Source organism: Colletotrichum jinshuiense, chromosome 5, assembly GCF_051148585.1.
Source record: "Colletotrichum jinshuiense chromosome 5, complete sequence".
Taxonomy (NCBI): domain Eukaryota; kingdom Fungi; phylum Ascomycota; class Sordariomycetes; order Glomerellales; family Glomerellaceae; genus Colletotrichum; species Colletotrichum jinshuiense.
In genome coordinates, this window is record NC_139312.1 from 1,296,361 (window position 1) to 1,317,189 (window position 20,829).

Consider the following 20,829-nt stretch of genomic DNA (forward strand, 5'->3'; position numbering starts at 1 on the left):
AGCTCGTCTCCCCCGCCAACAGGACCCTGGGAAAGACAAGAGACATCGTGGGCCAGCCACTCCATAATCTCATCGGCTCTGGAATCGAAACGTCCCTTTCATCGCACAAATCCTCTCGTCCCGCCGGCGCAGCTTGTCGCGACGACGCGCACATGCGCTAATTCCCTATCCTCATCAATCTCCAATCCTTGCCAAGGATATGCTTGCGCGTGGCGCAGGAGAGATAGTCATCCTCTAGGAGGCAGTTGCTTCCTTCGTCCCTTTCGTCGTTGGAATGCCTCCCACCAGGTTTGTGCAGCATGTCGTTTCATGAGAAAAAATTTAGCGCTTCCCGGCAATGATGATATCTTGACCACACTCGACGTGGATTGTCTTGCGGGTTTGTGCGTCTCCATGTGCGCGTCTGTAGCCCCTTGGTGGGGTGTATCCTGGGCCTGAATATAGTACTTTGAAGGTATCTATACCTTTGCCTGTTCTTGACTCTCAATTTGGACTGGAACGAACCAGACAAAGCCGTCACATCTCCCACTTCGAGGGCCTATCGAATACCTAAGTCGACCCATTAATGCGGCGGCGAGGGGCAAAGGTGGGGTGCGGTGTTGCTTCGGTCTAGATGTACTCCAAATGTCAGATCCGTGGTCAGTGCGATGGCTTCTTGTCGGTATCCTGTGAGCGACCTCGAGTTTACAACACGCCTCGAGTCATTTGGGGGATTCAAGGGGAACCCCATATCGCGTCCTCAATTCCGACGGCGGGATGGACGACTCCCCCAAACCTTCGGAATCACTAGCCAAGTTGGCCTTTCCGGCCAATATTCGATGGCCTTTTCGTCAGCGAACCCCCAAGCTTTGACTCCACGAAGTGACCTTGTCAGAGCTATCTATCTCCGGAGGGGCAGGCCAATCCACATGGCCTGCCGTGACCCGTCCTGCAAGACTTGAGTGAATATCTGGCTGATATGCAGCCCCGAATTGTCCTGGAGACTGCCAGGATGCACCAAGCCGGGGCCCTGCGAGAAGGCTGCTTGATACCGCTGGCCTCCGTCTTATTTCTTGCCCATTCCCCTCGCAGAACGCAGCAAGAAGAGCGGGATGCTGCCCCCCCGTCGGTCATATCAAACACACATTCTCTTCTGATACGGCGTGTCGAGACGGGGTCCCCCGCAAATCTGCACGCGACAGGGAAGGACCTGTACACGGTACGTCTTTGTCTTGCCGTCGGATAGACAATTACCCCCAGCGCCCAGTCATCTCAACATATCGCCCTTTGTACGTAGTACGCGGTCATTTCAGGCTGTATTCTGGGATGTCGCTTGCCGTTGCCGATCCCAGAAGTGAGCTGAAGTAAAACTTTGATGATTCCATTAGGGAACTTGTTCTCCAGATGTGACCTGCAGGAGACCTCCATCGCGGGTGTCTCCAAACCATCAAGTGTGGGACGCTAGCAGGCAGATGGCGCATTTTGCATTGCTGGCTTATCGCTGGATGCTGATTGGCCGCCAAGCATGTGCGAAATAATTGAATTCTCTCAAGAGCTGTTTCGGCTCCGTCGTCTCCTTAAAGACGGACATTAATCGCTCAAGAAGTCCTGGTCATCCGTGACGCCCTCGACTGCTAAGCACATTTACCTCTCTTGTCATTCGCAACTCTGGTTGCCTTGCAACGATGCGCAACTTCACGGAGTGTCGTTGGTTTCGGTGAAGCGTGTGACTGCTGACAAGCTTACTCGGTGGAGAGCCGCGGCAGTGACATGGGGTCGCTGCGAGCATGAGGTGCAGTCAAAGGTACCCCGTCCACAGCGGAAAGTGCTGTTTGGACCCAACCCAAGAGCTAGTGCCGCAAAGTTGGATTCTGGAAAATGTGGATGGAGCAGCCATGTTGGGTTGGGGCGCGAGACCGGCGGGGGGTTGGAGGGTGGATGGATTGGCTGTGTTCTCTTGATTGACCAGGACTCTGCAGATTCGGCTTGTCAACCAGGTCGCCGAGACCGGGCAAAACACAGCGGCAGCGGCAGCGGCAGACGAAAGTTGCGGCACCACCGCCCAGCGCTTTGGCGGACGGGTGCCCCGACGACATACGATATCCGTATCCCACACCGGCAACACAACGACTAGACCCATATCGACCGACCTGCCTGCGACCTGGGCCTTTCTTTGCTTTCGACAACGAACTTTTCGCCTTTCAATCCTTCTTTTTTTCCTTTCCCCAAACGCATGCGAAAAGTCGTCATGTCCATCGTCCGAACTCTCTGAACGGCGAGAATTCGCCGGTCTCGTCGCTGAGTGGTCGGCGTTGACACACAGTTATTCTCTCATTGGTCGGCTTCCGGCCGCCACGATCGGGACTTGGCTCAACACTGCCAGGGCACCTGGGCGAGGCATGACAGGGCCCCGATCGAGACTCTCACGAGATCAGAATGACGTCTTTGGGATGGTCAATTGGGGCTCGATGACCCAGAAGAGCGGCGATACTATCATGGAGACTGGTGTTGCCCCTTCGAGACGGGCTGCAAGAGGCAAGTCGGTGCCATGGCCGAGGGACAAAGGCTGCGTCCGTGACGTCGGCCGCGACAAGTGTCGGGCAAGGCCTCGACTCAACGTGGAGACCCAGTTCAGGACTCGGCTCTCGGGGACCTTGTGGGACTAGCCGGTCTCCTTCAGGGGGTGATGCGCCACATGGAGAGGCCGAAGACCAGCACACACGAGCCCACAGCAGGGCGCAGTCGACATCGTGAGCCGGGTCGAGTCAGACTCGTGTTCGGCCGGCGGTCAGTGTTTTATTTTCGGAGCATCGTTCCGGAACAAGCGGTGGGCCAAATGTGGTAGGGCGTTCTGGAACTCGCAGGCCAGACTTCGATGTGTCACAGCAGCAGCCATGTATGGTGTACCTGAAATACGCAGGGCAACGCGAGGCGCCGCGTCCGACAGGCCCTTTGAACCCGGGAGGGGAGGAGGGCGTGTCGCATTTGGGGAACAGTGGATTTGCACCAGTGCGCAGATGACAGGAGTGCACGGGTTGGCACTGTGGAAAATAGGAGTTGGAATCATGTTGTGTGAGCTGGGTGAGGCGGCAAGTGCATGCTTCACCCGCCCGTCCTTCCCTTCTTTCTCGGCAGGAAATGCAGAATCAGAAATCACATGACGTGCGATTACACGAGGAAATCGCAATGGAATTTGCATCGAAACCTACGCCTGCCTTGCGTTCTCTGTGCACTGGATCTCTCTCTCTCTCTCTCTCGCTCTCGTCTGTGGGCATGAAAGTTTTGCCGCCGGGGGCCTGCTGACTGGAGCACAACATTGACACTTTGCTGCGTTGAATTGTTGTTTCTCCGCCTCCCATCCGCCCACAAATGGGTTTGAAGCCACCAACTCCAGGAAGCCCCTGCATTTGAGTCATGAACTGGACTGAGGGAGCGCTGGCCCGTCATTCGAGAGGAAAGGGCTGGAAACCCGAGCTCGCAAAACAGAAGCAGTACTTTGCAAGGGCTCGGAGGGGCCTTCGCGATGCTTCCAAGCCCAGCGTTGCCTCCATCTCCTTTCTCCCCAGGCCGTCTAACTTGTCTTCGGCGCATCTCGAGGCCCCGTCGCCAAGCCATGCGGTCCAAATCTCACCACATTTTCAGCGCCGGCACAGTCAGTATAGCGGCCTGAAAGGGCGCCAGTTGGGAAAATCGCCTCACAAGCATCTGGGCTACGGCGACCCGTTCATGACTAACCCTGTCCCACTGAAAGGTCACCTAGCGGCCCTTGCAAACGGCAAAAGAAATTATGTCGTGGACGGAGACGAAGCTATCGATGCCAAGAGACTCCGTTTGCTGCAGAGAGGGGATTGGGCGGGCATCAATGTTCAAAAGCCGCTTCCTCTTCAGTTCCCGGTCCGTGGAAACTCGGCAGGACGTCAGATATGGGGCTTTCGTGATAAGAATCCCAAGAGGCAGCCTGTCCCATTCTTTGAGCAGAACGAGCACAGCAAGCTGCTACCAAGAAGACAACCCATGAGTCACAGCAGCACGCAAGCCGAAAATCGAAAAATCAAGATCAGGATCGGCAGCGAGGATATTCGGCGCAGCGGCGTAGGTCAGCACACATCTAGCAATCCGCACAGAAGACTGCTTCGAGCCAATTCCAAGTCGGCCAATTCGCAGCAGTCGGCGTACTTTCAGCAGCCCGCTTCTCAAGAATTCTCGCAGCGCCACACTCATCACCCTTTCGCAGGTCCCAGTAATGATAGAGCACTACAAAAACGAAGGAGGCAACAGCCAAAGTCCCAAGACCAAGATTGGCATGGGAGCGGGGATGCATCACTCGAGAAAGGTCCGAGACCTATACTGACATCGTTGGCACATGGTCAACAGAGCAGGCTTGAACTTTTGCAACAAGAAGGTCAGACATTGGTAGTCGAATCCTCGCCATCTCTCGTCTACCATCCGGTTCCGCAACGACTTAGTCATCTTCTTTCATATGAGAGGCCCGAAACTCCAAAATCGGATGCCTTCGGCAGCGACGTTGGTGAAGTCGGCCATAATCCATTATATGTCGTCGCGCCTTCAGAAATGAGTGAAAATGAACGCTGGCAGGGCGTGCTTGCATCTTTAGAAGACAGATCGGAAGCCACAGATCAACAAGATCACAGCGGATCTACCGCCGCCAGAGAGATTAGCCCAGGGGTTAGCAATATCCGTTGTCCCAGCAGCCAAGGAGTCAGCGGGCCAAGATATGTCTATTCAAAGAACATTTTGAGTCCGCGACGCCCAACCGCCAGTCACGATGCGGTGCAAGAAGGTATGCGTGTAAATCACCTTGGATCATCCGACGAAAACTATGGCGGCGGAAGCCCATGTGGAACTACAGCATCCACGCTGCAGTCCTCCTCGCCTCTTATGCCAACAGACACGTGTCTTCCATTGGAGAGGCAAGCCTTAGATTACTTTGATGGAGAACTCAGTCGACTTCAAGAACACGTTCATGCGACCAGAGAAGCCTCCTCGGAAGACCTAGTTGATGCCGTCGGTCAGAGTCACACGCCAATGGTAGACTTTGGGAGCCAAGACGAACAAACAAATCGTGATGGGCTAAATGCGCAGGTAGATGGCGAGAAGAAGCAAAAGCATGAACCCTTTATTACGTTGAATCTACCTGAAATGGGAGTAAGCCGGCGCGAATCATTGACAGAGCCAACCGTGGAAGAAGAGAATGAAGAATGGATGAACTTCATATTTGGCGACAGCAGCGATGAAATTCAAGACGCGGCGTTTCAAGAGGCTAGACATGAAGCTGCGCGAGTCTTGCGGCCATCCAGCAGCTCTACTGACACTTACTGGCAGGACCTGGGACCGCACAATCTCGGCCACGACACAGGAACCGTTGCAACCTGCGGGACAGCTGACATTGAGAAAGTGAGAGATGCCACCCATTCCTCTTCAAGACACTCTCCCGAATCTCATATCGGCCATACACAAGTTACACTTTCCGTACCCAAGTCGCACACATACACAGATAATCACACAGGCACGGCACGTCCCGTCCCAACAGATGTATCTGACTCCATTATCGCCCAGGTAGATTAGGAGTCTACCACCTCAGATGTAGTCTCAACGCCAATGACGGACTTGGAGTCAACAATAGCCCATCCGCCCGACTCAGAGGCGGGCGACATTTCCGGCCCAAGCTTCCACTTTGCCCGGCCGAAGACGTTCGTCGGCCGACTTGCTAGCTCATTACCTCAAGACCCAAGGCCAATTTTGCCGCTCAGTGTTCATGAAAAGCCTGGGAAGAGAGGCAGACCGAAGAAGTCGAGTAAAAATAAGGCCAAGGATGGCCGCGCCGACATCCGGGGTTTGCCCGACTATGACGGCGACCCTATTGAAGGTGATTCAGATGAGTAATAAAGGATGGATCCACCGGTTTTGGAGGGGAATATATGCAAACATTCGGGTCACAGCACGGCGAGGTTGGGACATGGCTATTCTGGCATCCTGTCTGACATACGTGGGATATCGACTGTTGTTGGGACCTGGCCCTATCTACCTGTGGAACGGATAAAACATATACAATGCAAGAAGAAAGACAAAACAAACCCCCAAATTGAACAATGCTCCAAACCGTTTCCTTTTTCTCCCAAAACATTTCAAGTTCGTTCCCGCTGCTCCGGTCAGGTCTCAGCACAGCTGTCTGCCCGGGAGCCATCGATCTCGTCCGAATCATATGCAGAACCCGTTATGTCGCAACTCTATTTTTTTGGTCGATTTTTTGTCGATGTCATCTTTTTTTTTATGTTCTTTGCTGATATCCCATGTTGTTGTTTTTTTTCAGTGCAGAGCAAAGAGTGAGAAGGAAAGACCGAGGCGGGCGTTTCTTCGCGCCTCTTGTTCTTCCGTCTGCTGCGTTCTTGCCCTGGCTCACCAGAAGCCGGAGGCGCGGCCGTGGCGGCGGGGGTGGTGGGCGGCCTCACGCTTGCCCTCGCGCTCAGCGGCCTCGGCGCGCTTCTCCCGGACGGCGGCGGCCGTGGGGACGACGGACACAGTCTGGGTCAGGACCGAGGTGACGGGGGCGGTGGGGCACGCGCTCTGGGTCACGGTGACCGTAACGGCAGAAGGGCAGGAGCCGCCGGCCTCTCCGCCGACGCTGCCGCTACCGCTACCGCTGCCGCTACCGCCGCCGACGACGGCGCTGGGCAGAGCAGAGGCGACGGTGGTGGCGGATGCGGACTCCTGGGCATCAGAGACGGTGACGACGCCGGTGAGGCTGCCGACGGTAACAGTGATGACACGAGGGGGGGCAGGGGCGGAGGTGGGCGCGGGAGGCTGGGCGGTGACGTAGATTGTGGTTACCCTGCCAGGCTGGCCATTGCCCGCGGAGAGCGTGCTGGTCAGGGCGGAGGTGACAACCTCGGTCTGCGCCGGTGCAGTGCCGGTGCCGACGGGGGCAGAGATGGTGACTGTGACGAGGGAGACGACAGGGCTGCCAGAGGCAGGAGACAGAGTCATGGTGACGACGGAGGTCTTGGGGCCGTCGGGCCTGTGGGGTTGGGCAGGGCGGGAGGGGGCAGGAACCTCAGCAGTCTTGGTGACGTAGATGGTCGAGACTACCGCCGAGGCACCCGGGGCCGTAGCGGAGAGGGTGGTAAGGACCTCAGAGGTGACAACGGAGCCGACCTGCTCAGACACACCAGGCTGGTTGGAGGGAGCCGGGGGCTGAGCAGTGACAAAGATCGTGGACACAATAGGGGCTCCTCCTTCACTCTGAGCGGGCAGAGTAGTGACAATGGCAGAGCTGGCAACGGCATCAACAGAGCTCACGACCTGAGAAGCCGCAGGGACATCAGCGGTCCTGGTGACATAGATGGTCGAAACGATAGGGGCACCTCCTTCGCTCAGAGCAGGAAGAGTCGACACGACGGCAGAGGTAACAACAGAGCCAACCTGCTCAGACACACCAGGCTGATTGGAGGGAGCAGGGGGCTGGGCAGTGACAAAGATCGTCGACACAACAGGGGCACCTCCTTCGCTCTGAGCAGGAAGGGTGGTAACGACAGCAGAGCTGGCAACAGCATCCACAGAGCTGACGGCCTGAGAAGCCGCAGGGACATCAGCGGTCTTGGTGATGTAGATAGTGGAAACCACTGGTGCTCCTCCTTCACTCAGAGCGGGGAGAGTTGAAACGACAGCAGAGGTAACGACAGAGCCGACCTGCTCAGACACACCAGGCTGGTTGGAGGGGGCAGGGGGCTGGGCAGTGACAAAGATCGTTGAGACAATAGGGGTGCCTCCTTCGCTCTGGGCAGGAAGGGTGGTAACGACAGCAGAGCTGGCAACAGCGTCCACAGAGCTGACGGCCTCAGAAGCCGCAGGGACATCAGCAGTCCTGGTGACATAGATGGTCGAAACAATAGGGGCACCTCCTTCGCTCAGAGCAGGAAGAGTCGAAACAACGGCAGAGGTAACAACAGAGCCGGCCTGCTCGGACGCACCAGGGCCGTTGGCGGGCTGAGAAGGCTGCGAGCCGGGCTGGCGAGTAACCGTGATGACGCTAACCTGAGGGGTGGCGTTGGGCTGGTCAGGGTTGGCCGGGAGGGTCGAGGTCAAGACCTCGGTCACGGGAGCGGCAGTCTCCGAAGGGGGCGCTCCGGGAGTGGCAGTGACAGAGACGAAACCAACACCGCCGGTTCCGACAGTAGCACCAGCACCAGGGGGCAAAGTGGTTGTGGTGAGAATGGAGCCACCCTCCTCAGCGATGCCAGAAGGAACACCGCCGGCGTCAGAGATGGGACCGTTGGGTAGCAGAACAGTCTGTGTGACGGTAACCGGGACAGAAACCGTCACAGTGGCCGTCTTCGCAGCGTTCTGGCAGGCAATAAGCTGGGTCTGGCACTGGGAGATCTGGAAGTTCTGTCCGGCGATGCTCTGGCACTGGGTGAACTGCATGCCGCAAGCTGCGTTGCAGGCCGACTGGAACTGTCCGAACTGCTGACCGCCAACGACGAAGCCGCCCTGGTCGCCCTGCTGGACGGCAGGAGGAGCGCCACCGAGAGCAGAGATGAAGGTGAAGAATGTGATCTGGGAGATGATGATGATCTGGGGTTGCTGGATGACGGGGGCGACAGGGGCAGCGGTCACAGTTCGCTCCGTAGTAATGACTTCGGTGGTGGTGACATTGTTAGACAGAGTGGATGTGACAGTGGCGACCTCAGTCAAGGTCGAGACCTGGAGGCTGGTGGCCGGGATCGTAGTGTTGAGGAAGATGCCAGTCGGGCCACCTGAGATGGGAGCTGCGGCACCAGTGCCCGTCGAGAGACGCGGGGGGATGCTGATGCTCGAGAACACGGGGGAGGGGACAACGTTGTCTTGTCGCTTGGCCTGGCGCGCGAGACCAAGCTCGGCGAGAAGGCAAACGAGAACAGCTGGTTTGAGCAACATGGCGAAGGATCGTGACGTAGCTGATGTCGTAGTGATAGCGGGTTGCTAAGTGCGGAAGTTGGGTATCGTTTGGATCGTTTGGTCAAGGAATGGACAGAAGCAAGGCCCTTCAAGGGAGATGGGCGACTAGCACCGAGAAGTGAATGACAGGAAGCTCAGAAAGAGAAGCGAAAAGAAAGAAAATGGCAAAGAAGGCGCCAAAGAATGCAGAGCAATGAGGCTGGTGAAGCAAGAACAGGACCGGCCAGAGAAGGGAAACAAGTTCAGCTTTAAAGCAGTCGCCCCTCCAAGGCAAAGGAGGCTTCTGGGCCAGAGCGCTTCGCCTCAATAGATCGGCTACGCCTCCTGAGCAAACCGACTAGCCCGCAGTAGTACGGCTTCGCCATCGCTTCGGGTTAGCCATCGCGAGACGTTCGGCCTCAGAGCGGGCTCACGGCGGGGCCAGGGTAGGGGGATGAGCTTATCCGTCGTCTGGTGTTTACGATTCCAAGAGAGGGGCAGGTGGAGGGAGTGGAGGGAGTCTGTCGGGGGGCGCGAACGGAGTAGGTAGTGTACTCGCCCTGGGGGATCACCATCAAGCTGGCGTCCATCACCTGTCCCCCGAATGGCCGACGTGAAGGACATGCCCCCCCCCCCTCCCGTCACTGGGATGACGGGGGTCACGGTGTGGATGTCGGGGGGGTTAGGCGTCAAGGTCTGTGGGCTCTGGACGGAGGTGAGAGCGTAAGGGGATGCGTCGGCCGAGAGCAGGGCATATATCACGCCTTAGCTAAGTGCGCGTCTCCTTTACGGAAGCGGTGATGAGGGAGCGGAGCCCCCAATAAGTGAGTTTATGGGAAGATGGCAAGACGAGTGGATGCTGTCGTCTGTGCAAGAATGCAACAGTATCGGCAAGTCTGAATGCTCAACCAACGACGAAGACGACTTCGTCGTGTCATTGCAGCAAAGTGCTATTGCATGTTTGGAACGATGCTCCCGTGGTGTTTCCGTGATCTGCAGCCGTCTCTGTCCTGCCGCCCTCCCTTTTTCCCGGAGTCATGTTGAAGGCCCACACAAACGAGGCTATCTCGAATTCTTGACCATCTGAATTAGGCAAGAACACCCCTGCTTGAGTAGAAAGAAACAGTGGATAAGATGGAAGGGAAAGAGACGGATTCAGAGAGTGGTGCAGAAGCAAAGACTTCTTTGCCCGGGATCCAGGGGGGAACCGCTTGACGTCCGATGTTTGGTCCAATAGCAACAAGCTCGAAGAAAGACTCTGCCAGTGTGGTTCAGGGAGCCGACCAGGGGCGGGAGATGTTGAATGGAGGCTCAGGGGCAAGTTGGTGGAGGAGTCGAGGTTCACTTTGAGTGCCCAGAAGAAGGGGGACGTTGAACGAGATGGAGCCGGGATGCTACCGGGAGGGATGCGCATGATTTTCGCGGGGGGTTGAGGATCAATCGGACGTCGCGGCCGTGGTCACCGGAGATTTACAGCCAATCGGGAAGGGGGATCTCTCCAATCCTGCTTATATAAGGCCGCGGACAGGCCCCACTTGGCCGTTTGAAGATGCCAGCGACTTCTCCTGGACCGTCTTCATCCCAAACATGGTTGTCCCCCTTGCCCTGGCTGTTCCTGTTTCAGCTGATCTTCCAAAGGGGAAGCTCAGCCTCGTCCCAACTCTCCTTTTTGTCGTGTCCCACCCTGCAGAAAGCTTCTGGACTCTGGACAGACCCCACCGTTCCGGTCTGCTTTGCAGTGTTTCCCTCCCTCCAGCTCGCTTTTTGCACCGAAACCCCCAGATCACGTGGTCGCTCTGGCCGTTGACAGCGCACATCCTCACGAACTACACCCCACCCATACACCCGGCTTGTCCATCTGATGTCATGTCGTCCGACGCCCTGGACCTTGCACCCCTGCCCTAGTTTCACGAAGGCTAATTGCAGGAGTCGCTCCTCGTGCAGAATTGGGACGACTGTGGGCTTTGCACCACTGGCCCTTCCCCTTCCCCTCCCTCTCAGGACTACCCGGTGACATAATGACAATCTCCATGTTTGCATATGCCGACAGCTGGATAGCAGAATAGAGTCGCATCTGCTATAGCTCTCAGACCTGTCCCCCTTGCCTCCGTTCATGCTATTGCTCGGAGATTCTTCACGACAACCTTCAATGCACTCCTGCACGGTTCTTCCTCCGCCGTCGCTTCTGCTGATCACCGTGGTGCGCTCGCCGATCCCCGACATGTCAACGGTGAATAAGGCCTGGCTTGTGCGACCCATGCTGGAGATCGCAGGCTGCCCCGCCCCTCGGTTTCCATGTTCTTCCCTTGTTTAAACACTTAATTGTTTAAAATTGCATAGGGGCACAGAAGACTTTGGGTGAGACTGCCCTTGTAGCATCATCCCAGAATGGCAAGCACTTCACTCGCGATAGCGACTCTTTTCGGCCTCGGCGATGTGGACTACGAATCCGTTTTCTTGGCCTTTTAGCACGGGCGGGTCGATGATGAATCGCTGTGTTTCTTGAGGAGACGACGACCAGTGATCCTTGGTGACGATGCACTTGTGGGTCGTCGCCTCTGACCACGCCGTCCGGATTGGCCGCCAGCAAGGTGCTCGTCAATCACCAAAGTGATTGGAGATTGAAGATGCCAAATACCACTTAGACAATGAGTCGAGCGCCACGAAACGGGCCTCCTGCCTCTCAAGGCGCGCCACAAATACCTCGCTAGGCTGATGTGTCTCCAAGGAAAGCCTGCCACCTGGCCTGGATGGACCAGACCGAGACTTTGGAAATCATCTCCTTCGCCTGAATCTGAATCTGACAGTCATAGTGAGTTATAGTCTGGTTCAGATGGCAGGCTTAGCCATGGCTTAGCGGAACACCGCCTCGAAGGTCCCTCATGACGTCTCGTGCTGTTTGGAAACGGGCGGTACACCTAGCTCCAACTTCATGCGACCGCCACTGTTAGACATAGCAGCATCAGACGTGTCTAGACCACGAAACCGACGTCTAGTGATCAGCCCTGTCGACTAGTTACGCCTTGCTTCAGGGGTGCAGCCTCTTCGCCGCTGATCATCGGGGACCTAACAGTGGCGTCACGTACGGCATGAAAGTCGGAGCCGGGGTGATGCTGTTGTGCCCTCCGGCGATCAAGCCTAGAACTCCCGCACTTATTGTCTGGATGAGGGGGTTTCTTGAGGAGCACAGCCTGGAGCACAGCCTGGTTCCATCTATTCCCGTCGTTCCACTCTCCACGTCAGCCCAGGCTGTGACATCTGTCGAAGCAGACGCGCCAAATCGACGTCAAGTGTTGAGTAGAGTAGATGGTTCCCGACGGATCCGGCACATTATTTAGTGCCGGACCTGTCTCGAGTTGTATCATCCACTGGGTTCATCTGTAACATATTTTTCTAACGGGCCTGTACGATAAGTATTTGTCTCCATATGGAACATCTCTCATGGAGCACCGATACTCTTAATACTTCCAACAGTGAAAATTCCCAACCGATATGATTAACAGAGCTCAGAATAACATTGAGCAGGCCGATCACTGAACAAGCAGATATTCATTGAGTAGTCATTTTCTTAAGTTGGCTTCAAAAGAATCCATTGCTCTGGTATGGTCGAAGCGTTGAAGAACCACATCGACTTCGGCCTGAGGAACATGCTCCTTTACCAGTCCAGAAGCTTACGATGTTTCCGAAGTAGGTGAATTTGTCACGTTTCGAGGTCTGATATCTGGATCTAGGCCTCACAGCAACGGTTGATCTCCGCCACTGGCATGCCTCCGACCAATGCGTAAAGTCTACCGTTACTTGGTCTGCTTCATTGTCTTACAGTATCTTGGCAAAAAAAGCAAGCTGGGGGGTTTCACCGAGCCTTTACTATGAAGTTCGGACGAGCTCCCCATCTGAAACGAGACGCCTCCAACTTCTTTTCTCATACCTGAAGCTGTCGGAGTGCAGCCAAGGGGGGTTCCAACCTCAAACACAGGTGCCTGTCATGGTCGACAGGAGTCTGGGGGCTCATTAGGGGCGAGCCCAGGAAAGTTGAATCACTCCAAATCAGTTCACTTTGAAGGTCGCGAAACAAGTGCTTGTTGCAAGAGATGTCCTCCAACGTGTCAGATCTCAACACAGACGCCGTTCAAGGAATACCTAATTACACATGCACGCGGGCCCTCTGGCTCAAAGCAACGAGGCTATAAGGGCATGGTTTGAATACCCACAAATGAGAATAGTTAATATTTATAATTCTCGGCGATGAGACAGTCATAGACGTGACGCTAATTCGGTGCCCAGAACTTCGCCAGGCATGGCCAAGTGTGGACCCTAGCTTGTCCCGGAGACGGAATGTAAGGAATCAAGGGGATGCCGCCAATGAATCCAGCTAAAACTACGATGTTTACGCTGCTTACTTGGACTGTGGACATGCTTTGGTGCTTTGCTCTCTTGGAGCAACCAAAATCACAAGCTTCGGCTTGCGATGAAAACACCGCTAGGTTTAGCTATTTCAGTGCATCATGTCGCACACATGCTTCATGTACCGTAGAACAACTGGCATCTTTATTTGAAGTTCATAATTCATTGCAAACTATCAGCTCTTGTAGAATCAGTCAAAGCTTCATCGAGGCTGTCGTGAGGCATTCCGTTGACTGATAACATGGTGTTAGCACAAGGTCATCTGCAAAGGTATCACTTCCACCTTGAGAACTGGCAATTAATGTTTTTCAGATGGAAAATTGCCAACTTGAAGTTTCTGGCTGAGAAATGAGTTAAGTCGTGCTGGAACCATCTAGGTGTGCAGAATGTAGATGGGTGTTGAGATATATTTATACGCCCCAGTTACCTCCGATCTGCTAACGCCTTCCGTATTTGACGAAATCCGAGCTGAGTGATTGTGAAAAGAAGCTACACATATACGGATTTGCCGATGATACTTGGCAATGCTTGTTTTCAATCTTTAAATCGTGGGTGAGGATGGACGGTTGTGCGGTCGCTGGTCAAAGAGCACACCGGGCCGGTGCAGCGCTTCGGCGCCGAGCTCCGTAGTACGATCGGAGTCAGGGGACCGGGCCGGGTCCGACGCCTGTGAGTTGATAGGATAGATCTCCTGAAAAGTCAAAATAGAGTTACCCCCAGACGGAGAAAAAGGGATATAAAAAAAGGACTCGTTTCCTAATTGAATCGAATAACTGCATCGCGTAGACCATTCCTCTCGGGTTATCGGGAATATTAGCTAAAAGAAATGGACGTTGCATCATCGCCGAAGACGGCTCGGCGGTCGAAGACTTAGTGTGGGGTGTTCCGTCTCCGGATTTCGGGGGGCCCCCCACCGCTAAGGCAGAGCACGCAACCTTCAACGGGCACAGTGTGTGCGCTCTGCCCAACAAGTCTAGGCACAGGGCGTTGGGAGCGCTGGAGCGTGCCCCCTCCACTCCCCGGTGACCAGAGCCCACGCGGGCCACAGGGCGCGCTCAAACGGACGGCGCTAGTGAGCTATGAACTAAGAGCTGCATGTCACCCATCCCCCAATGCAATGCATGTGCAGGTTGTGCGACGTTTGTATCTTTTCTTCGGTATCACACCGCGATGGTACTCGAACTGCGGTTGGTCGTATGGTATCCGGCTCGCGTATCACGCTGGCCTAGCTGAGTTGTCCTTCCCCTAAGGTTTTGTGCCTTACTGGCCGCTCCAGCGATTAGGCTGCCCCTTTCAAGCTGATCTGATCTACTCTGGGCCTCCCCGGCTATCTCACTCTCCCCTCCCACCCCTGGCAGGACGATACACCGTCCTTCCATCACCTACCATCCTGGCGCGATCTGCTCAACATCACCGACTTGCGATGGACTCGAGAGTTGGGATTCTTGTTTTGTAGTATTGTGCCTCCGGCAATTCGTTACTCTCCATTTATTCTTCTCCTTCCCCCATTCGCAACCCCACAGATCCTCCAAGATCTACCTTGCGTCATCTTCTGCCCCCCAGTCAGGAACGAGAAGCTGCGGCATCGGGGGCATCTCGAACCCCACCCCGCCCATCCATCACGACAGCTCAGCTCGGCTCGGGTCTCAGGAACCGAGAGAGGATCGGCGGCAACGCAAGCTCGAGCATTGCTTGTTCGTCCCAATCAATCAAAAAGGTCCCCTGATCGTGCAGACGCCCGCCCAACATGGCCGTCTTCGTTGATCTCGAAGAGGACGACATGGAGCCCCTTCACGTTCTCGAGGCTCGCCGCCTGGCCGCTGCCGCTGCCGCCGCGACCGACGCATTGGCACCGAGCACTCGTGAAGTCGACCATGAGCTTGAGAAGCCAACGAGCGCTGCGGCCCTGTCGGCAGCAACAGCTCCAGCTCCCTTATCGGAGCCGACACCGACATTTCAGAGTGTCGCTACTGGGGCCTTTGGCTGTTATCCGTAAGCTTCCTCGACCGTCAGCCTCGCGTCTCCAAGCGTGCCGGTTTTGCTGATACCGTGCCTTCTTGCAGCATTGTCATGGCCATTGCCGAACATATCGACCTCAACACCCTCGACAGCCTAGCCCGCACCTCGCGCCAGGTCCGCCGAGGCCTGCTGCAGTACCGCTCCATCCTCCTCTCTTCTACACTGCACTGTTCCAACGAGGACGCCCCCGTCGACTCAGAGTCCACCTTCCGCTTCCGCGCGAGGGCTACCAACTGGTATTATATGGAAGACGGCAGGAACTACAACGGCAAGAGCGGCAGCTGCGCCCGGGACCTGGTGACGGAGTGCCGGAGGTGCGGGACCGTTGTGTGCAGGGTATGCCGTCCTATGTCATGCCGCATATCCTTGGCTCTCTCCCCGAGAAGGGCTCCCCTCCCGGTGTGAAGAGGGAGACCAAGGAATGTGAAGCAATGGCCGGGGAGGAAACGAAGTCACCAAGTACAGTTGATAGCTAACGCTGCGAACAGAACTGCGCCATCAAGCCGCCCGCCCAGATCGCTCTCCGCGAGCGCCACCGCAGGCTGTGCAAGGCATGCACCAAGGCTCCCATCGCGTTGCTCGTAAACCCCGCCTTGGATCCGGAGACGTCTCTCGTCGACGACGAGGTGCGAAGGGAGATCTGCAGGTGTGACATTGACGGCGTTTGGCTATGCCAGCCCTGCGGGCGGAGCATGCGCGGGGCCGATCACGACTACCAGCGGTATGTACTCTCCCAGATCCGATGCCTGGTATCAGTTATCCGGTTACTGACGAAGCTATATCTCCAGTATTTGGAAGTGGCGTGCCCATTACGGCGAAGTCCTCGGCGGCCTGGGAACGGGCATCGGCGAGGGCGATCGCGGCGTCATCTGTGGCCGCGAGAGCATCTGCGTCGGCGCCAAGGAGCGCGAGAATGAGACGGACTGCGACGCCGAGGATGCGGCTGTGAGCGGCGCGAACCTGTGGACGGCCACGGACCAGGTGCACCTCGACACGGTGCGTTACGAGCGCACGCCGAGCCCCCAGCTTGGGCCCGGGTATGAGAGGCACGAGATCGAGGGCATCGGGGGCGTGGTCAAGACCAAACTCGTCCGGATGGTGAAGGTTGGCGCATGCGTGCCCGAGTGGGACGACGAGAAGAGCCACCACAACATCCTCGGGAGAGAGGTCAAGGGCACCAGGAGGAGCTGGTGCGGCTGGTGCTACAGGGTGGTTCCTGGAGAAGCCGACTTAGAAAAGGCGGGCGTCAAGATGCGCCAGCTATGACAGCTGGAGTTTTTCTTTTTTTTCCATTGGCTTTCTGCCATAATGTTTTAATGACTTTCTAGTTTCATGATAGTTAGGGGTTTCTTTTTGTAGATGCCGCCATGTTGCGGCATCTAGGGGCTCGGCTCTGGGATGGGAACCATATAGGGCACAGAGTCGGATGAATGCTGTGGTCGAGTCAAAAGGGGAACAAAAAAGGAGGAAATGGGACACGACAGTGGCACAACACGCACCACTTGGGTAGGAGCGTCGTAGGAAAGTAGAACCGAAAAGGCAGAGGGCATCCGCAGTTGACGGTATTCGTAACTAGAAGCTACCTGTGAAGCGCACCTCCAGAGTCTCACACAAAGCTCGGGCATAAAGAGAGAGGCGCACATGCTGGCGAAAGTAGGTATGATGAAAAAAAAATTATACACGAGTTTCTATGGATTTTACTCATTGTACAGACGATGGTTGGGGGGTTTCGGTCTCTGCGTCGCAACCCGCAGATTTCCTTGCCTCTATCCTACAGTCTCTCCCGGTCCCTTTTGAAATTCTTTTCGGAGCCCCTTACGATTTGATGATACAGAGAATGTAATTGCCATACATCAACACCCCTTTTTCGTCCCATTTTTTTGGTACAGAGAGCCACTCCTCCGACGTGATTGCGTGCATCAGCGTTCCCCTCCCGACGGTCTCCTTCACATACAGCGGCCGTTCCCACGAGGTCCCTAAGCCGAGCCCCTGTGGCATGTCGCAGCGTCTCTCGTTTACAGCTCGCCCCGGAAGAGCATCTCCTTGCGGCGGGTGCGGTCCTCGCGGGCCTTGGTGCGGATGGAACCCCAGCGTCCCTTGACGGCCTCGAGCTTGCGGTCCAGGCGCTCCTTGTGGTCGCGGGGCGCGGGCGTGCAGATGGTGATGAAGGTCTCGGAGCAGTCGAACTTGCGCGCGAGGGCGGTGACGCTCCAGCGAGCCGGGTCCTCGGCGCGGAGGCGGCGGATCTCGGCCACGTCGTCGCGGGAGAGGTGGTAGCGCGGGTTGGAGCCGCGGGAGGGGACGTTGAGGGCCGGGGGGAGGGGCCTTGCCGCCGACGAAGAGGACGTCGTCTGTGATGTTGCTGCCGCCGAGCTGGCGAAGAGGGAGGAGAGGTTTGCTCTGCGGCGGGGGTCGGTGGGGGGCAGGAACTTGAAGGGAGTGTGGTAGACTGATGGCGCGGCCGAGGGAGGGTTGAAGATGATTGTGTCGCCGACGGCCGGGGTCGAGGGGAGGAAGTCGGGGTGAGGAGGGAGGTTGAGGGCGCGCTTTGTGCGGGAGGTTGTCTTATGACCGCGGCGAGGGACGGCGGAAACGGTGACGGCGGTCTGCTGGCGGAGGAGGGTTGCCAGCGTGGTCGCCGGTCTGGTTAATGTCCTGGCCTCCATCTTTGGTCGTGTGTGCTGGGTTGCCGAGACGTGTCGGTCTTCGAGGTCGGAATCAGGAGCTCGGGATGATCCAATTGACTAATTGAAGAGGAGTTGACAGCACGGCCAGCGTCGCTTCGGAGGGAGATCGAGGGAGGCGACGGTGGTGTGGGATTTGATCGTGGGTGGAACGATTGGCTTGTCGCGTGCTATGGGGGGAGCTCGGCGTGCTCTTGACGGGACCCTGAGGTGATGATCTGAAGTTTTTCGAGAGCGTTGAAATTTGGCTTAGGTAAGGCTGTGGAGCGAGCTGTCCCGAAAGGGAGGAGCGTTCGCTTAGGTAAGGCTCAAGCATCATGCCTGACATTCAAGGCAGAAGATATCATGATTAGGTAACGTGTCTCAAGTTCATTCTCGCAGTCACATGACATAGCACGGGGTCTGGTTCATGACCGATGCAAGGCGGCGGCATGGTCCGAGATTGTGGGGCTCTGACCAAGGTTGCCTTGGCTATTCTGCCAACGAAGTGTTAGTGACGTCTGCGCAGTCAATCATTCCCCGCAACCCCCTGATCATCTCTGGCGGTTGCTTCACCAAAGGTTAAAAGACCAAACAAATGAGCTTCGTTTCAAACCGCCGAAGCATCTGTAACGGCGGCGTGACGACTGGTTTCTTCTTTCGTTGGGCTTCTATCCCTGGGAGGAATCTCCGTCGCGCCAGTATTGTGGTATCCCAAAATAGACCATCTGGGCTTCGGTGGCTTTCGAAAAACTAAAATTCTCAACGGAAGGAAGCTGTTGGAAGTTCTGTCGCGATTCTACGCATTGGTATTGTTCATGCGGTAGTAGAATGTGACGTGCGTGTAAGGCCCAGCCGAGGGGCCCAACACAAGGCGGGAAGTCCGATTGACGCAGGGATTCCCGCCTTGCCATCGCTAGAGGGTCCCTCTGGGGCGGTTAGTACACTAAGGCATGTAGGATGCGGAGGGTCCGTCATTTTACCGCCATTTCTTGGGCAATCACAAGAGGCGCTGTTGTTTTTTTCAGGCGCATGGAGACCCGCGGGGACATGCAAAAGGGCCGGGCCCGAGGCTGACGAGGAGGAGGGGGTGGGAGTGAGGAAAGGATCTAGGAAGGAGAAGACAAAAACAGGGAAGACAGAGTTGATACTGGCAGAGCCAAGATGTGGTTGTTCTTGCTTGTGTTCGCGGCTTTATTCGTCTGGACAAGGGGTACCCCTCTGCGTCGTTTATTCGGTCATGCTCCATCTAATGCCCCCCGGCTTAGGACATGGAGAGAAGTTTGTAGTTGACTTCGGACGGGGGGTTTTCGACGGCCACATTGTGTCCGGGTCGTCCAAGGGAATTCGGGGAGGAAATGGCCAGTGTGACGCTGGCACAGGTACAAGTGAACCCACTGGTTGCTCAAGAGATGCGCGAGTCAATAGCCCTTCTTTCCAGGATGGAGCAACTTTTACCAGTCACCGACCCAACGGAAACGGCTGGCGGCACCGGATTGGCTGATGAGTGGTTGCAGTCCAGGAAGAAGCCCGACGAAGTAGGAGTCGGGGCATTTGGTCTAAGACATTGAATCTCGGTGCTGGGTTGCAAAGGTAGGGGTCCACCACAAGAGGCAAGACAGCAGGAAAGCTGGATCAGGCTTGGAAGAGGAAATGAGCTTCCACGGAAAGGGACAAATAGAAGACTCGCAAACGAGCAACGTGTATGAGAGAAAAGGAAACAACGAGGGTACGTGTTGCAAACAGATTGCAGTGGACGAACACCCGGACAATCAGTCCACGCGCCATCTGGACTCGGTACACGCCAGAGCGAGCTGCCAAAGCGTTGCCCTCGCTTCCCCGCATATCCATCCATCATTGTTGTATGTGTGAGAGGAAGCAACACGCAGTGTATCACGCCTTGCACAACGCCTGACGAGGAACAGAGTTCGTAGTAAGCCTAAGTAGGCGATCGATGCCCCTGACGCCAGACGAGCGAGCATCGGAGGCAGCGGAGGTCAACAAGGAGACTAACGGAGGATAATCTACAAGGTCGTTGCGCATAAAACCCCGAAGGACATGACGGTGTGCCTGCGCCACGAGACGATGGAATTGCGTCCACGAGTCTAGTGGTTTAGGATTCGGATACATTGGACGGGTATCCGGGGGATAGGCGGCACGAGTACGAGTGCAGGGTCGGTATCGTATCTCACAGAGTTCGGTTACTGTGGCAGAAGTGGCTGTTTGTGATGGCGGGCATGTCACTCCTTCGCGCAACACGTCAATGCACGAACTCTAAACAACATAACAGATACGGGGCGACGACGTGACGGCCCCCCTTTAGGAGCTGTCAGAGCGTTGTTGACGGGTGACTGATGGCATTAGTGGCAGCATTAGTATTGGCATGAGCAAAAGGAACATCTGCGAAGTCGGGTGGAAGGGGGGGACAAAAAAAAACTGCTGACGACGGCAAGCTCCTGACAGGACTAATAGCTCACTCATGTCCCCCTCCCTTTCCCCTTCCTTCCGGTCCCCATCGTTTCCGAATGCCTCTCTCTCTCTCACACATCTTTGACCTTCCCCCTGTCTGCTATTAGTTATCCTGTATACAAACACGTAACATTCCCGCCTCACCGTCTTGCTGAAGAGCCCAACGGAGCCCGTGACCTTTGACGCATCTCATCTACATCCACCCGTCCAGCCTGGAAGAGGGCACTCTCCACCATCATCAACCCGACCCAGCCAGCTAGCTGTCCAACAACAAGGCACAGCAGCCCAGGGCTGTTCCCTCTTACAGATCAGCACACCGGCACCCGACACCACAAGGCTCCTGCAGCAGGGGTGGGCGCGC

General features: G+C 56.1%; 3 protein-coding genes across 3 annotated transcripts; 1 reads left to right on the forward strand and 2 right to left on the reverse strand.

Moving 5' to 3' along the window:
- Window positions 1-6,396: 6,396 nt before the first annotated feature.
- EsH8_V_000352 (uncharacterized protein) lies at window positions 6,397-8,913 on the reverse strand (the record flags this gene model as incomplete). Its single annotated transcript, XM_083272868.1, has 1 exon — window positions 6,397-8,913. One exon carries the CDS (start codon window positions 8,911-8,913, stop codon window positions 6,397-6,399), a length of 2,517 nt encoding a protein of 838 aa, XP_083125583.1.
- Window positions 8,914-15,064: 6,151 nt separating this feature from the next.
- Window positions 15,065-16,602, forward strand: EsH8_V_000353 (uncharacterized protein; the record flags this gene model as incomplete). The annotated part of the gene is made up of 4 exons (XM_083272869.1): window positions 15,065-15,309; window positions 15,381-15,672; window positions 15,825-16,057; window positions 16,125-16,602. 4 exons carry the CDS (start codon window positions 15,065-15,067, stop codon window positions 16,600-16,602), a joined length of 1,248 nt encoding a protein of 415 aa, XP_083125584.1.
- A 749-nt stretch (window positions 16,603-17,351) lies between these two features.
- On the reverse strand, window positions 17,352-18,002 carry EsH8_V_000354 (mitochondrial 54S ribosomal mL58 domain-containing protein; the record flags this gene model as incomplete). The annotated part of the gene is made up of 1 exon (XM_083272870.1): window positions 17,352-18,002. One exon carries the CDS (start codon window positions 18,000-18,002, stop codon window positions 17,352-17,354), a length of 651 nt encoding a protein of 216 aa, XP_083125585.1.
- Window positions 18,003-20,829: the final 2,827 nt, after the last annotated feature.